Source organism: Amphibalanus amphitrite, unplaced genomic scaffold (genome assembly GCF_019059575.1).
Source record: "Amphibalanus amphitrite isolate SeventyFive unplaced genomic scaffold, NRLGWU_Aamphi_draft 000057F_arrow, whole genome shotgun sequence".
In the NCBI taxonomy this organism is placed as follows: domain Eukaryota; kingdom Metazoa; phylum Arthropoda; class Thecostraca; order Balanomorpha; family Balanidae; genus Amphibalanus; species Amphibalanus amphitrite.
In genome coordinates, this window is record NW_024881553.1 from 1,269,178 (window position 1) to 1,286,936 (window position 17,759).

Genomic DNA, 17,759 nt, shown 5'->3' on the forward strand with positions numbered 1-17,759 from the left:
GATCGCTGCTATCTGAGTCGAACACTACACCGATTCACGCGCGTTTCAGATTTATTTCTTGATTTAGAAAACAACAGCATATAAGATCCACCACACGAGAAGACCATACAACGACGCCAATACTGTTCTCATTGCGCCCAGCGGAGCGAACCCTTGAAAGACGCATCAGACGGGAAAATGGCGTACAAGTGAACCAGACTAAGATTGACCTAAGCATGCTTACAAGAATTCCTCACGGAATAGTGGTATCTACACGTACTAGTTGGGCGAGCGCCCGGTAGGAGGGCCGGCCGCTGCGGCTCTGTCGCGCCCTGCGTGGAGACCGCACGGGTGGGTTGACATTGTATCTCGCAGCCTCGCACAAGGCTGCGGGCCGAATGGCCTCCGTGTCCCTCAGGCTAGATCATTCGCTCCGTCACTCGCACTCATACACCGACTGGCCGGACGGACCGCCGAGACGCGCTCCGTACACCTGTACCCTGTACACTGTACACGCGTGCCCACGCCGCCGCTAGTCGCACACCCAGACACCCCCTAAGAGACACACTGACACTCCCTCTCCCGGCGGAGCCGCACGCGTCCACTTCTCAGGCTCCCTAACACACCCATCCACAGTCGCACCTCTTACTCGCTCATCTCTCAGCCACCACACAGCGCACAAGGACGACGCGGATCCTCGTAACAACGTGTCGCCTAGCTAAAACGCACCAGCACAACGTTCAATAAATAACGATCAGGACTCAATATAGGACGAGGCGCTGGAGACGCACCGCGCAGGGCAGCGCTCTCCCAGGTAAAAGGCGGCACGCGCGGTCGGCGGGGGACCCAGGAGCACCTAGCACCGCAGGTCAACCGAGTGGCAGCCACTCACAGAAAACCAACAACTTTTGAATTAAATTCACAACACAAAGTTCCACTCTGAAACAATAATATCAAAAACCACCACTCATCCTGACGAAATTTTCTCTAAAAATCCCCTGAAGCGTAAAACATCCATTGATGCATCATCTGAAGGTTTTTGATCGCGTGTGCCACGAGCCGGTGGCCAGTTTTGCTCCGCCGGGCCGCCGCGCGCTCGCAGAGTACACTACTACCGATGGCTATCGTCCGTATTGCACGTGGCCGGCGCCGCGCGCGCGGGCGGCACGCACAACACGCGCGGAATGCTCTAGCGGTCAGCGTCATTAGGTCATGGTCACTCCGAGCGCAGTCCGGCACTTTTCGTATACCACGTACGATATGCTAACGGCCGGCGCCACCTTGAGGAAGTTGGGCGCGATGCCGCGGTACAGGCCCAGGAAGCCCTCCTGGCGCACGATCGAGCGGAACAGCGTGCGCATGTTGAGTGTTGCTGGGTCCACGCCGCCGGCCTGCTGCTGCAGAACAGCTGTAAACGCAGAACGGTGACGGTCACAAGGAGCAAGGGAGAGCCAGCTCAAACAACGGTCACATGGAGCATGGGAGCGAGGCAGCTCAGACTGAAGAATATCATTAGCAACACGGTGGCAAGCGTGTGACCACGGCGATTGGTCAGTACACGTATGATACTGGTCGGCATACACAGGACATCAAACACGGGCACCCTGGAGCGAGTAGGAACTTTGGAGACGGACAGGGAGAAATGTCGAACACCAGGTAACCAGCGGGTAGGGGCGGTCACGGAAAAAATCACTCGCTGATGGACGGGCGGCTAGGAGGCAGTCATCGAAGAGGATCACACAACAGTGGACCGGCGCGGAGGAGTCAATCACCGAGAAGGATCACTCACCGGCGGCCTGCAGACGGGTGCGGACCAGCGCCAGCGGATAGGAGTCAATCACCGAGAGGGATCACTCACCGGCGGCCTGCCTGCAGGCGGGTGCGGACCAGCGCCAGCGGATAGGAGTCAGTCACCGAGAGGGATCACTCACCGGCGGGTAGGAGGTTGTCACCGGTTAAAGAATCACTCACCGGCGGCCTGCAGGCGGGTGCGGACCAGCGCCAGCGGGTAGGAGGCGATCTGGCCGCACGTGCTGCTGACCGTGCCGCAGGCGAGCAGCACCATCACGCCCGGGTCCTCCGTCTCGTCGTGGTTGCGCAGGTAACGCTTCTTCAGCGTCTCATACACGCACAGGTCGATACCTGAGAAAAGGGAGGCGCCGACCGGTCACGCCACAGAACGCGCATAGCCATAACTTGATGAGCGCCATAATGCATTTAGGTCGTGGTATTTTCATGAGCTTTTTCCACACGACAATCCGTTTTACCAAAGAGCTATATCTACAGTTTTTTTTTTAATAATTGCTTCGACATTGGATTTAATCCGTTCACTACAAATAGGATCGGAAGGACAAAATCGTCTTTAACAGACTGAACGTAACTGATCGAATGCTACATAGCGGGCTGAAGTTCCCTATCCCCCGCGCCCTCCCAATAAGATACGGTGCCGCCTCTCTCAGGTCCCCTTATGTTATAGATCAGGCCCCGACCATTTGCCGCCCACTCACCGGCGTACGGAATGATGCCCAGCAGGTTGGGGATGTAGCCCTTGTAGAAGGCGCGCATGCCCTCGGCGTTGTAGATTTTCATCGCAGCGTCCACCATGCCCTTGTACTGGCCGGTGCGCCGCAGTGCCAGGCGAGTCTTCAACACCTGGAGGGGGCGTAAAGGCGGTCATTGGAGTGATCCTACTATAAGCAGGATAGCAGGATAGACGGGGAAGGGGGCCACAGAGTCTTGGAGCTAATGTGGCATGGTCAAGGAATAAGCAATACCACGACACACGCTCCACTGAGTAAGAATACGTAATCTTTGATAGGGTTACATCAGCTAGCGTCTGACTGAACCAAGGGGAACATTATTTACTAATGGTTCTGCACCAAACAATAATTCACTTGTGACAAATACGGTGAGATTAAGTGCGCAGTAGGAGTCCAACGTAATAACAGCAACACATAACCCATCAAACCCAGTAACGCTTCATTTGTTGGACGCGGATGACAGAAAGGTCATTCACCGATGCATGTCAGACCAATTTTCACCAAAGCGTTATTGCTTTGTGCAATGCGCATGAAAGTTCACAGAAACCCATAAGTCTCACTGTTACGAAAGAGCATTTGCATCAATCTTGTGGTTATCAATAGAGCACCGATAGTCCGCAGACTTATTTTAAGTTCAGTTCAGTTCAGTTCACTTCTGCGCAATCCAGTACCACATATGCATAGTATCCAGGATTCAGTACCACATATAGCATCCAGCTATTTCGCCGCAGCTATAGAAACCATCAATATCATGTCACCAAGAAATATTAACGAAAAGGCAGTCTTGTAGACTGTGTACTCACTACGTAGAGCTTCATATCCCACTGTCACTGGCTTTATCGCCACCGATAATTTGACACTTTTTTCGTTAGCAATCGCAATCGTTCAATCGTTCAATCGTTCAAGCAATCGCGCGGTTGCATTGTTTCGCAAAACATGGCCAGACAGCAGCTGCACAGAGAAGAAGCTGCACGGCCCTCTCACTCCCCACCGTGTCCCCACCCTCCGCCTCCACATCCGCTCCCTTACCTCCATCGGGTAGATGACAGTCTGGCTGAAGCCGCCCGCGAAGCTGCCGGCCGCGAAGCGCTCGTAGATGCTGATTTCGCGCGGCCGCTCACCGCGCAGCGCCCGCTTGGCGTACTCGTAGGCCATGAACTTGAGTGCCGACTCGGGCGCGATCTTGAGCACGTTGATGCCGTTGCCGCGCCACAGGGAGCGCACGCCTCCCTCGTTCAGCATGTGACGCAGACAGTGCTTGATGCTGGAGAAGTGAGACTTGCCGTGCACCTGGAGGGCGGCGAGAGGAGACGGATGGGTGGTCAGAATCATGTCAGGAGAAAAACAAATAAATTCAGAGTTTAGATACCGTGTAAGAGTTTATAACGAGCAGAACGTTCGAAAGGTGAGAATCAGTAATGGAGCGCTATACCTTGGACATGATTTTAACTAACTGTTGAACACATCAATGTTTCGGCAAAAACTCAAACAAGGTCGGTCCGTAACAAACACATCACTACAGCAGTCACACGAGGTGCCTGCCAGCCTAACAGTGACTTCCAGAAGCCGGCAAAAGATAGGATTCTGTCCACTCCCGCAGAGCCTCCGCCCTGACCCACCTGAAGGAACACCTTGAGCCGGTCGAGCGGCGCGGTGGCGGTGCGCGACACTGCGCCGGCCACCCCGCCAGCCAGCAGGTGCCGCCACCATAGTCCCTGCTGCAGCTCGGCCGCGCTGAAGTCGTCCGGCACGTTCAGGTCCTCGCCGATGTCCAGGTACTGCAAGCAGAGCAGACCACGTGCGTCCAGCAGGCGCAGCAGCGGGCCGGCGGCCGGCAGCGCGGCGCGCGGTAGCCAGCCGGCCAGCGGCTGCAGCGGCGGCGGCGGCGCCACCATGGCACAGGCCGCCCCCGGCCGCGACGAGCGCAGGCCCGCACCCATGGCGGCGGCCGGCTGCGGCAGCCACAGACTCCGGTCAGCGCGGTGGTAGCGGGGCGGTGGATCCGGCAGACCGGCCGCGGAGGGCGGCACAGGCGACACCCAACCGGCCTGAGAGACGCGAGAGACCGGGCGGACCTCAGTCAGAGGTCGTCCCGGTCACACGGGTCACACAGAGACGGGCAGACTGCCGCCGAGTCGCCCCTCCCCGGCCGACCAGCCGCGGACAACAGAAACCCACAGACAGAAGCCATGCAAAGAACTGGGCGAACCAAGAGCTTTGCGGCCAAACACAACATGTGCACTGCGTAATTCGAAGATGAGCAAAACACACAGCAAAATACAATATGGTGAAATAATAAGCATGAATTCACAATATGAAAGGCCGAATAAAGGTGGTGGTATTCATCAAAGGAGTCAGTGTGCTAATTACGAAATCAACAGCATGCGCAACTCAGAAAAGAACCATACCAAGCGGGACAGAGGCAAGGAGCATGCCAGGGCATTCAAAGGAGCGGGGAGCTACTTGGGTGTTGACAAGAGGGCTCACTCCTCGTCACATGCCTGACTCAAGCTACAAGACATATAAAGCAAGTAGCCAACCAAAAGGTTCGCAAAAAGACGATTTCCAACCAACCAAAAGGTTTGCAAAAAGACCATTTCCAAAGCGGTACCGTAAGTACCGTTCTAGAAGGTTCTGACTACGGATATCCCAAGATCCTGCCCAAAAAGAAGAGGAATTAGTGACTGGATCTTGCCTTGAAAGTTCCCATTCCCAGGCAGCTTAAAATCGATAGCTTTTCCTATTCACAGTGCCAGTCAGGCAGTACAAATGTGGATAAAAGGAACATGAAATGAGGCGAACCACGTTTCAACAAAGCTTTATATCGTTTGTTCGATTTGAAACTTGCTCTTGATCCAGCCTAACAAGAAACAAACATATCACCGGTACAGCTTCACACTAGACCGTATGCGCTGAGCAGGTCAGTAGCCCCTACTGCACACAGCAGCAGGGTTTGCCCGCCGCCGAGCCGTCGACAGTCGGGCGGGCGGCGTCCGGCGGCGACCGGTCGGCGGCCCTGGCTGGACGGGACACGGCGGTAGGGTCAGCGTGGACGGGGACACGGGACACACCGCCGGCGGCTGGCACACGACACACGCACAGGCATAGGCGGCTACAGAACACTGCACGGGCAGACGGGCAGACAGACAGACGGACACAGCACGGAGAGCTGATGGTCAGCGGATGTCGCAGCCGCAATGCCACAGAGAGTCCACTGACGCGTGCCACAAGGCAGACGGCAAAAGAGTTATCTTACCTGCGCTGTAGAAAGAAATGGTCTGATCTACGAACAATGCGAGTAGCTACAACGGTCAATCACACAGTTAAACAGATGCAGAGCAAGATCAAGCGGCAAACAGTACTTGGTATGTCTCAATAGGATCAGTAGATCAGAACTATGCTCGAAACAAGAGGTAGCCCCTTGAGGCGCTAAGCACACAGCTACAGCGCGACAACGCGCTCGGCTACTAAGCACACGCCAGTTGAGAGCGGCGCTGTTATGTTTAGAGAGCTACCTCTGACGGTACGAGCTGTCCAGGGACAGGGGAAGGACGGTTCCGGCAGAACGCTTACCGTTGAGTGTCGCCAGTACTGGAGGATGTCGTGCAGTTCCGAACTCGGGTGGAAGAGCAGGTAGTCGCGCCACTCGCCAAAGTTGATCACCAGAGTACCGTCTTTGTCCATACTGCAAGACGAACAATGACAGCCGTCAGAAGAACTCTAGGAAGCCGATATACTCGTAAAAGGAATTAATTGCAGATGAATTCGTGGGAGCACGGGGAGTGTGCTGGCATTAACTCGTCTAACCGAACAACTGGAGTCTGTCATTCCAGCCATTAAACCGGTGACATCTGGTATGCACCAGTCCCATGCCTTCGGCCGGTGAGCTTTATGTAAACACGGTCGGCACCCGATGTATGAACTGGCCGTGATGACGTCACAGTCGGGCAGAGCGCCAGGCTACGACTCTCTCTCCCGAGTGACAGGCAGACGAAGGACGGCCCGCGGTGGCGGCATCATAGCATTCACGGCCGGAGACAGCCGGCTCGTCAACTACCTTCGTGCCCCCGTACGTATTAAACAGTGGTCTGAGACATGCCACGCCTGCGTCAGCCGCTCAACCCCGCACCGTCTGTAAATTTACAGCCGGATAGCTTGCATTTTCACGGATGACGCTCGAGCTATTAAGCTTTTAATAGCACTGACGACTATCCGGGGTAATTCAGATGAAACATGGAAGTTGGCACGCATGCCCAAAGTCCATTGGCGAGCCATTGTCTAAGGCCAGCGTCACTTTTTTTCGTTCAAAACGAGCCTACGAAAAAGTGAAGTACTCGTACTCATCTGCGCACAAGCGTTCTAATCACAAACGTTGGCAAACATCAAATGTCCACATCTCAATTCTCCGAGTTGATCACGTTCCCGTTATCAAAAGCCGCCTGACTGAATCGTGGGCTTCCCGGTGGATTTGTCGCCGAACCACATCCACTCATAATCCGAGATATTGCGCAACAGTGCAGGCACTTCGGTGCGCAATCGCAAGGATCTTGCAGCAGCTCTGGTTAGTTTAATGGCTTTGGCTGCACAGTGCACGTGGCCATTAGGCACGGAGTGACCCAGAGGCCAGAGACTGTCCGCGTCACGGAACACGTGGCCACCGGGTGACCGGCGGGCTCACACGCTACGCGGTGGTCTTAGTTGCATGTCCATTGTCCATGGATGACCAGAAGAGACAGCAATGGCAATGGTGGGTATAATGGTAAGCATCAAAGGTGGTGATGGTAGTGTTGACAGTGATGAAGGGAGACGAAAGGTTGATGACTGTGTCGTTGCGAGCGAGGAAGGCTGGAATGGAAAGCAATGACACTGTTTATGGCAGAAGAATCATCCGGTAGTTCGGGCAGCGACCGGTCCTACCGCTAACGGATAATGAGAGTGGACCAGTCACAAACACGTGCTCACGCACTGATAAAGGTCAGAGCGTATGATGTGGGGTCCTATAGATATCAGGGAGCAGCGCGATCACCGCCGATTCAAGCAACAGGGAGCAACATTCGGCAGAAAATGATTCATTTTAGTGGAAAATTGCGCACATTTAGTACGAATACATCCCGAAGACAAATCAGATATCTATTAACGAAAAGGGTCACAGCCTGGTAGCTATCTACGACATTCGATGGAATTTCACCACCAGAGCAGTTAAGAAAATGCTCATTTCAACCATCCAACATCGAACATATTACACAAACAAATCCGTACGTAGGTATTTATTTATTCCTGGATTTAATTTCCTCCCATTTTTATAGACCCCGTCCCCCTATATCCTACCCGTAGACAGCCCATGAACTCACCGCTCAAGGAGCTTCCTGGCCTCGCCTCTGGTGATCTTCAGTCCGAGTTTGTGCAGCGAGCTATAGATCTCGTCCAGATCCAGCCGACCTGCCGCACACAGCGCACCGTTCGTGTCAGGACCGTCCCGCGCGTCACACACACTGCACCACTACCCCTCACACTCCGCCGGGAGAGAGTGCCGATACAGACAGCGGACGCCAGTGCCGGGCCGAGCCGAACCCGGGAACCGGCCGGCCGCCGCCTGGACCCCGGTGACGTCAGAGGCCCAGCTGCCGTGACGTCACCGGGTTCCCGGAGTTCGCGGAACGCAATGAGTGAGGTATAGCGTCACCGCAGATCTACGCAGAGGCCCGGGCGGGCGGTATGCCGCCGAAATGGAAAGGGAAATACCAGCCCGAGGCTGGGATCTGTAAAGCCGCCGGTAAAGGCGCCGCAACAAGTGGCAGACGGAGGTCTGCCCAAATCTAGCTTGCGTTTTCATGTCAGCACTTTGGACGGGAAGGTTGGTGGATCATACAGGACTCGGCAGGTCAGTAGCAGTCAATGTAACTTTTAGCGTTCCATCTCCATCCCTTATCCACATGGGTTAAGAGCGGACGGAGGGCGATGGGCTTTGTTTATCGAATCGTGCAATCTCTGGGATCACCGTTCAGTCGAGCACGAGCCGCGCGCGTGACGGTACCGGCACCACAGCGCCACCACTGACGTCAGAGGTGACACTGCACAGGTGAGCCAATGATAAGGCGGAGAAGAGCCAATGTCCTGGGTCAACACTGACAATACAGGCAGGGTTTGTAAACAAACAGCAGCGCCAAGGTGGAGGAGGAAGGGAGGCAGGAAAAACTGGGCATCGCTCTTGCAGTGACAGTGAGGGCCGAGGGGTCATTGAGACAACTCTGCATAAGTAAGCAGCGAACACATTTGGAGAGGAGTGCACGGTCACAGTGTCAATAAACGCCACGTCAGTATCACGAGACTCTATGCTGCCGTCCAGTGTCCATCCCTCCCCTGCCCCGGCGAAGGATGGGGTAAGGAGATCTAGCGGCTTGACTTTCCTCAATACTTTTCGCCCATCCCCGTCCCACAAAAACAACAATGACTTTATCCTCCCTGGTCTGCTCGATAGCCTTGTCTCATAGTGGCTTATGCGAACAGTTCTACTGACTCCTTGCCCGTATGTCCTCCGAGCTCCCCACAACGAACCCCCTGGCTACACTGACTACGGCGGCACGTGACCGTGGCGTGACGGCAGCGTTCCGTGAACCGCCGTCTGCCGCACCCCGTGCCGGCCGCCCCGTGTCCCTGTTGTGACCGCACCGCTGAGTACACGGTCCGAGCGATCTCAGAGTCAATCCCAGAGGGCGGTCATCGGTCAGCGATCGGTCACCGCGCCCAGGGACCACCGATAAGATAGGGCCCGACGTCCCACACAGATCCATCGCAATTTCAAATGTGGCCGAAACCTCGAATAATGACCATTTGTAAATTCCTTCAGTGAGTGATTTTTTAACACAAAACAGATTGAAGCATCTGAAATCACCTTCGGCATATTTTTTAACCACCTGATCTCCGCTCACCGCAGTCGTGAACCTGGAACTTCTTCGGAAGCGCATGGTAGACCCAAAAAACATGTGAAACGCGCGCAACTTTGAGTGACTGTAACATTGTAATAATTTGCTCGAAACCGCAATAAATGGGCATCGCTATGTTGCATGGTTCGTGCTGAAAATTTTGGTACCAAAAATAATGTTTTAGCTCGTCATCAATGCCATGCTAATTAGCAATTTTCGGGCACATGCATCACAGTCCGCATTTTCACTCATCGCATACTTGACAAAGGCCTACAAGAAAATCATCAATCACCCCCCAAAATTCGAATGGCTTAAAATGAGCCTTAGAACGTTCACAAACGGTTCCCGAAAGAATTAGCTGGGCATCAGTGGTCAAACTTTAGCTCTGGGGGCAGAAGTGATGTGATGTCGGGCGGATTCGGCCGGCCGGCTGACCCGCGAGTCAGCGTCAGCTGTTGCTAGGCTGGGTCAGGGTCGACCGAGGTCAATATTGGCTGGTTACCAGTGGGCGTCTGCTTGAATTTGGTAAGAGTATGAAAAGTGCAAAATATGAAATCAATCCGACGCGTTTTGATATGTGCGCCTTTACTTTGAAATTTTTCACAAATGCATTGGAGGTAAAAAAATCAACATGTGAAAAATTGTTAAAAATTTAGGCCTATAACACGTAAAATGATGAGAGGATTCCAAATCTGGTCGCAAAATTCAAATCGGAGAACATTTGACTCCTGTTTTGGCCAAAAACTGTCCAAATTTGCCCAAATTGGATATTTTGCATATTTTCGACAGTTTTTTTTTGCCAAAACAGGGGTCAAATGTTCTCCGATTTGAATGTTACGACCAGATTTTGAATCCTCCATCATTTTACGTATTATAGGCCCTAATTAGTAACGAGTTTTACATTTTCATTTTTGACCTCCAATGCATTTTTGAAATTTTTTTCAAAGTAAAAGTGCACATAGTAAAACGCGTCGGAATGATTTCATATTTTGCCCTTTTCATACTCTCACCAAATGCAACCAGACGCAGGAAGGGAACCGATGATCCCAGACAAAAGTGTTTTTTTACGAGCCCTAAAATAATCCCTCTTCAAAATTTCGCGTATCGCAAAAAAAATGTGGTTTAAAATGGCAGAAATATTTCTCATTTTCTAAGAGCGTGATTCATCTGCTTTCATTTGAGCCCTCTATCACATCTCTAGCTTCCGTAGTTTTTGCGCTAGAGGTTTTGTCCACATTTGAATTCGAGATGGACCTGTGTGCGTCCGTCTGTCCGCTAAACACTGCGTGGTAGTGGAGCTCGCTGGTGAGAGGGCAAGTCTCCCCCGCCCAGCTGACACATCGCGGGGGGCACACGGGTCAGGAGGCTATCTTTCGAGAGCACAATATCCGGGCTGGCCGCTACAGCCAAGAGCAGTGATAAGATGGCACTGCGTGGTCTTGCGTAAAAGTCTCAAGAGTGATAGAGAGAAACGGCTTGGGATGCGTCGCCATATGGGGAGCACGGAACTCCGGCCGGGCACCCAGGTGACAGCCTCGGGGCGACCTCGAGACGCTAGCAGGGACCGCGGATTCAAATTCTCGTAGGGTGTGCAAGATGTGGCGATTGGGCCCCCATCTCACGCCGGGCCCCTTCCAAAAAGTCAGCGCCGCCACTGCTCCGGAATAAGCCGGTTCTAAGGAAGCGGGACGGGAAAACCTTCAAAATTGACGGTCGTAAGATGACTGAGCGAGCATCTTACGGTCAGGAGATGCATTAGCAGAGTAAATGCACATGCATGCATGCAACGTGATCCAAATCGATCTCCGATTTTCCCAAACAGGCCCCTAAAGGCTTACAGTGGCCTTCAAGGGCCCCTACGGGCCTCAGAGAGCCCTTTTGCACAGTTGATGTTGGTACACTTCTTTTTATCATGGATTACATGAATTAGTTTAAAAATAAAACACGGCCGGCGGGATGTTTGGGCCCATCGATTTGGCCCCTATGACCTATGGGGGTCTGGCCTCCGGCCCCCTTAGCTTCCCCATTGCTCTACGGCCCACACGCTGGCTTTGGGGCCCCATAAAGGCCGCACGCCAGCTCCTGAGACCCAACGCCGGCAATTCTAAGGGTCACCGGCGCACCGCACACGGTCTTTGAAGGTCCCATAACGGCCTCTGGAATACCTCATGTACATAGAAATATGGATGCCCACGCCGCTTCTTGGGCCCCCACACCGGGCTCTTTGACACCGTTCGCCGGCTCCATGGGGTACCAACTACCACCAAGCAAGCTCGCCTGGAGGTCCCCCACCGTCTCTTGGCGCCCGAGTAGCCTCGATGCCTGAATAGGGCCCCGAGACATCGACATTGGCCAAAACGCGTTCGTGTAGGCCCTCAGAAACTGGTGTGAGCCCTGAGATTACTGTGTGGGCTACTCAGGCACTTCTGTCGGGTCATCATGCATCGATTTGGGTCCGAGCTAGTAAGGGTTATCAGAAGCATCCTTTAGCCCTGCGACTTCAGAGGTTGGTGTGAGATCCTAAAAAAGAAAGTGAGGGCACTCCGAGGCTTGCAAAGGGCTTTTCCTCGGAGGTCAGCCTTGGCCGAACGGCGTTCCTCAAACTGGTGTAGGGCGCTGAGATTACTGAATGTGACTCTCGAGTATTGGCATGGGGCCCTCAACTATCAGCACGGAGCCCTCAGGAGCCGGTAAGGGCTCCTCTGCGGCATGCATAAGCCATCCTATCTCAGATGCCGGTGTGAGATCCTAAACAAGAGCTGAGTGCACTTAAAAACCTGCGCAGGGCCCTCAGAGATCAGCTTTGACCAGACGGCGGTCGTGGACGCCCTTAGAAACTGACGTAGGGGCCGCCTCAGTCGGTCGGCCCTCTCACATCAGCCTGGGGATCTCAGGAATCGGCCTGGGGCCCTCAAGAGCCGGTTAGGGTCCTCGGAAAGTGGCATTATACCCTGAGATAGCTGTGTAAGGCCCTCGGGTAACGGCTAGGGGCCCTCGGGCATCGGCCTGCGCCCCCGGGCATTGGCCAGAGGTCCTTAGATATCGGTCTGGGGCCCCTCAAGAGCCGGTGAGGGCCTTCAGAAACTGGTATGGGGCCCTGAGATAACTCTGTGGGCTTTCAGTTGCTGATGCAGGACCCTTAGGCATCGGCCCCAAGAGGGGTTAAGGAGGGCAGGGGGCAAGGGGCCCTCAAGAGCCGGTTAGGGCCCTCAGAAACTGGCGTGGATCCCTGAGCTAGCCATGTAGGTACTCAGACACCGGCGTGGGACCTTTAGACATCGACTTGGGGCCTTCGGGCATCGGCCTGGGCCAGTGGCGCGGGAACCGGGGGGGGGGGGGGCTAGCGGGGGCTGAGCCCCCCAGCTTTTCGGCTGGGGGGGCTCGTAATGTATTTACTATTTGAGCCCCCCCCCCCCAGCTGGAGGAATCGAAATCGGAAATCTACCAACATAATTTCATAGAGTCATACATAGGCGCGGGAACCGGGGGAGGGGGCAGTGGGGGAAGCTTGCTCCCACAACTCTGCGGCCGTGGGGGCGGTGCCCCACAACTTTTCATGAGGCCAGGAACCGTTGGGCAGCTTGTCATTCCCAAATTAGGGGTTGTGGGTCACAAAGGAAGAAAGCATGTAAGTGAAAAACCCACCTCTTTCACTGGCTCGGCACTCATTTGACAGATTAAAACCTTTACTCCAGGTTGTCAAAATGGTAGTTTCTTCACTCAGCTCAGCTCTTTTTTTTTGTTGAAAAGGCCAAAGTCTGAAAAATAAGTGGCCTAAAACCGGTGAGAAAACTAGATTTGGGGGTACCCTAGGTTGATCTCTATTATGATTCAGCCCCCCCAGTCTGGAAGAAGTTCCCGCGCCACTGGCCTGGGCCCTCAAGAGCCGGTGGGAGCGCTAAAAAATGGCGTGGGTGGGGTTCTGAGATAACTCCTGAGATAACACTAGAACCTGTTCACGCCTTCAGGCACCGGTGCGGGACCATCAGGCTCGCGCTGGGGCCCTCGAGAATCGGCTTGGGACACTCAAGCGCCAGGGCCGCATGGGCCCCCACAACGAAATGTGGGTGTGCAAAAATAGGTGTTTGCACACCCTCAGGATTTTCAGGGTGTGCAATTGCACACCCTGCCCCCCGGAATCCGCGGTCCCTGGACGCTAGACTCCACGGGGACGCGACTGGGGCGTTACACGGGAACCGGGAGAGCCCCTGAGCCCGGCGGCGTCTGTTACCACCCAGCGTCGGCCCCGACATCTGCCCCCGGAGATGGCATCAGCCGGCCGAGCAGGACCGTTACACCGGGGAGCCGACACCATCAGATGTTCCGCACGAGGCAGACAGGTGACCCCAGACACTACACAGAACACAGGTGGACACAGGGGAACACCCATCGAGCGTCGCACAAGGACGAGTGATAATACAACAAAACACGCCTGAAGGCTGAAGCAGGTCCAATGCCGTGTCCCTACTTCCCAATCAAGCTCATGCATACAACGAACTAAGTCCCACTGAGAGTCCCGTGTATAATACCTATAGGAACCCACTTCACTATACACTTCACTAATACAATAGATAAAATACAGTACAAAGCACAAAGGGCACACCAAACATGCACAAAAACTGACATGTGTCGCACGAGACCAAAACACGCAGATATACGCAGAAGATCGAACACGTCAGTTCGCCCTCTCCGAGGAACGACAAGTAAGCATACAAAGCAAAAAAGTCAAACATGTTCGTCTCCGCTATCACACGTCGCAACCATTAGCCGGGAAAATACGCAACTATTGAAGATTCCGAGCTTTGCTGCTCGTCGGGTATAGTAACCATAGACGATTCACGATTAGTGACAACCATTGTATGATTTACGCCTCCCAGAGTACTCTGAGAAATATTGACGAGGTAAGCCATTATATCCGATCTTCCCGATCCCTCGCTGGTGATTAGCAGCCTTTTGATGGCGACAGAGGCAGACGACACAAGACACATTCAGGTAACGAAACTACTGAGATCTATGACACAATTCCTTATGTTTCCAGATGGCTCAAGATTGTGGCAGTTACATGAAAAACGTGAACAAGCGGAGCAGTGCTGCGCACACCACTAGTACGACGAATAGGAAGCAAAAACTCAAAGGCTGATAATAAGCAAACATGACACCTGCGCAGCATTCCGCTTGCCTCACATCATTATATTCTGTAACTATTACCTTACGTCATCGTGTTATTAGCAACGCATCACCTCGGCGCCGACAGACTAGTGCGACGCACATCTATCAGGCCGGAGAGTGCGGCAGCACGCACCTATCCGCCCTTACGCACAGAGAACATTTACACCTTCCCTCCACCCGCATCTGCACACACGTCACCCCCCCCCCCCCCCCCCCTCGCGCCCAGCTGACACCCACGCTAAATGCTCAGCGGGCGTACGCAAATGGCCAAACATTATTCATAAGCACGATATGATGGGATAAAATGACAGGTAAAGGTATTAAGCGTCACCGCTCCGTAATTAATACCTCACGTTAATCTCATATAAACATACATGCACATGAATCCACTAATGCTAAGAGCTCCGAAAGTTCTATCTTTTGCCAAATTAATTCAACACGTAACGAATGGTGTGTCTATTTGATACGGGATTCACAGTTCCCGGGCTCCTTTTCACAAGAGCAAATATTTCTTTAAAAAAAACATGTTAACTGCAAGAAAAAATATAACCCTCCGTAAGCTTTCACAGGTATGGGTGTTACTGTTTCGTAAGCCAGAGGGGAACCGGAACAATAACCTGGGTTTTGAAGAATATTAGTTGTGCGTGAAATAGTCTGCTACTTGTCATGTGTTTGAAAATTGAGTTTTAGCCCGACATGACAGCAGGCACTCATAAAAACATGTTACAGGCGTTTTGGATTTTTTTTCGACAGATCAACATATTCCAAAAAAAAACCAACATTACGTTTCATACCACGGCGTGTTACAAAGAAATATGATGAAGGTTTTCACTTCCAATTAATTTTTGTGATTGCTGTGTCAAATAGCCCGGTCGTGCATTACCCTACGCTCCTAACGCCTTTCGTTGGCTTGACTTCCCAGCACATTCATTCTCCGCCCAGCACGGTATCTCATCCAGCACCCACACCTGAGTGTACTCAGTCCCCAGTCCAGCTCAGTCCACCACCACCTCAGTACACCCAGTCCCAGTCCAAATCAGTCCACCCAGTCCCAGTCCAGCTCAGTCCACCCACTCCCCGGGGCAGCTCAGTCCACCCAGTCCCAGTCCACCCAGTCCCAGTCCAGCTCAGTCCACCCACTCCCCCGGGTCAACTCACCGTCCTTGTTGTGGTCGAGAGAGCTGAAGACGAGCCGCAGCTTCTTCTCGTGCTCGATGACGTAGTGCACGAACTCGGCCAGCGTCAGGTCGCCGCTCTGGTTCTGGTCAGAGCGCTCGATGAATTTCTGAACGAAAGAAAAACAGCATACGGTCAGCCTGTGCAGATTCGCACAGCAAGTGGTTAATCAATACGCAGGAGCTAATGATTACCAGGCCAACCAAATGAAAGGACAATGCATTCCTATAATTAGTTAAACCGTAAAGATGGAGATTATTACATTCCATACATGGATTTTGGTCAGAAGCGTATTATGACGACCAATAAAACGAAAATAATAAGAACTTGCATGAGCTACAACTGCAACTTAAATAATTATATGAGAACTTAATTCTGTATTGAATGCCTAATGAATAACAAACAACCATTTGATTCTACTTCAATGCGAGTTACAAACTCTGAGAAAACAGATAGCCAACTTCAGCGGTGAAGTCAGCGAGTGAGTTGGTGGAAAATCATCTATTGCACGGAGCCGCTCCCGGCGCTGTGCCGACCGCGCTGCTGCCGACGCCCGATCAACTTTGCATCAAGCCTCACTGACTATCGGCGCCGTTAACGCACCGGTCACGAGGCAGGAGCATCCGGCCGCGTGATGTCGGCTGCGCGTGGCTCCCAGTCGCAAGGCAAGGCACGAGGCGGATCAGCAGTCTATTGAACCCCTATTATCTCAATTTCCAGCCTAGGCGCCGGGGCGGGGACACCGGTCGCCGGTCGCAAAGGACTCGCTAATCCCTTCTTTTGCCCTCGCCGCCCCGACCCATCGGCCGTGTGCGGCGCCAGACTCGCGCACAATCCCCGTCCTTTGTTCGGGAGACGCGGGTCCACCGCGTGGTCGGTAATGGGTGCGTGTGTGAGTGCGGGGACGGCGTAATCTGGCGTCATGTGTCGTCCCACGTGGCCCCAGCGCCACCCTGTTCTGACGGACTGCTGGGACGGGATACTGACGGAGGAAACCCTGTGGGAACGCTGGTGAAACGTAGCTGTAAGCTGGTCGTCCGCTCTCACGACGATGGTAAGTCTGCTGTCACTCAGTGCGATAATGAGTAGTGGGCACTGGTCAGTGGTCATGTGAAGTGGGCAGAGGACAGACTATGGGCATTGGATAAGGGACGGGGGACAGATGCAGGTCTACAGACATTCGCCTCCCGGCTCCAATCGTCAACAAAATTCAACGTTCAACGGTCGGTCGAGCGCAAAAAGCCTCTCATCATTCATTCGCCCCATAGGACATCGCGCAAAGGTGGACAGACGAATATGGACTATCTAGAATCGACTGAGAGCCAGACGCGGCACCAGAGTGCGTCACATGTTCTCACATTCGTCTGAGCGCTGCGCACTTTTGTATAAACACAGCCCCCCCCCCCCCCCTGCACTGTTACATAAGAGCTGCACTGTTGAGCTAATATGCCATGTTACATAAAGTGGGACAAGATGATGAATATACCGATTTGGCGTTTGATACCGAGAAACGGGAGACAACACACGTAATTTTTCGTGTAAAATAGCGGTTAACTTGATGCCTAACGACGAGCTAACCGGCATGGGAACAGATTGCTTTGGTCTGCCAACAACTCATCAAATTATTTCACGTTGCCGCTAAAAAGCCAAGCTTTCAGACAACGTTACACTACAATCAACCAGCAAATTAGTCTCTGGGTTAAAAACTCAAACCTGTCCGGGCGACTGGCCACGTTACGTCAGTGGCATAACGTTTACATTACAGCGTCGACTCTAAACAGACTGACCGAGTTCAGCCGAATCAGCGCGGCACTGCCATCGGTCGGCCACGACGGTCACATTCCGGTGACAGCTCGCGCTCAGAGATCACGCGCCGTGGTTTAGATAGCCGCCGCCCACCTCGGATGACGCGCAGTTCTTACCGGGAGCATCAGCTGACAGCCACTACGCACTGAGCCACAAAGGTCACACC

General features: G+C 53.4%; 1 protein-coding gene across 2 annotated transcripts in view; it reads right to left on the reverse strand.

Annotated features, from left to right (window-relative positions):
* Window positions 1–33: 33 nt before the first annotated feature.
* LOC122378325 (calcium-binding mitochondrial carrier protein SCaMC-1-B-like) overlaps window positions 34–17,759 on the reverse strand; it is a 31,166-nt gene continuing 13,440 nt past the window's right edge. Inside the window, exons 2-9 of one of the 2 annotated variants that reach the window (XM_043359277.1) lie at window positions 15,770–15,896; window positions 7,871–7,958; window positions 6,093–6,204; window positions 4,139–4,297; window positions 3,549–3,809; window positions 2,487–2,631; window positions 1,951–2,121; window positions 34–1,387 (exon numbers count right to left, since the gene is read on the reverse strand). In XM_043359277.1, coding sequence (XP_043215212.1) covers window positions 1,185–1,387; window positions 1,951–2,121; window positions 2,487–2,631; window positions 3,549–3,809; window positions 4,139–4,297; window positions 6,093–6,204; window positions 7,871–7,958; window positions 15,770–15,896 — 1,266 coding nt within the window. In that variant the 3' untranslated portion in view covers window positions 34–1,184. Of the gene's footprint in view, window positions 1,388–1,950; window positions 2,122–2,486; window positions 2,632–3,548; window positions 3,810–4,138; window positions 4,472–6,092; window positions 6,205–7,870; window positions 7,959–15,769; window positions 15,897–17,759 lie in introns of both variants that reach the window. The other variant, XM_043359276.1, reaches the window with a different exon arrangement.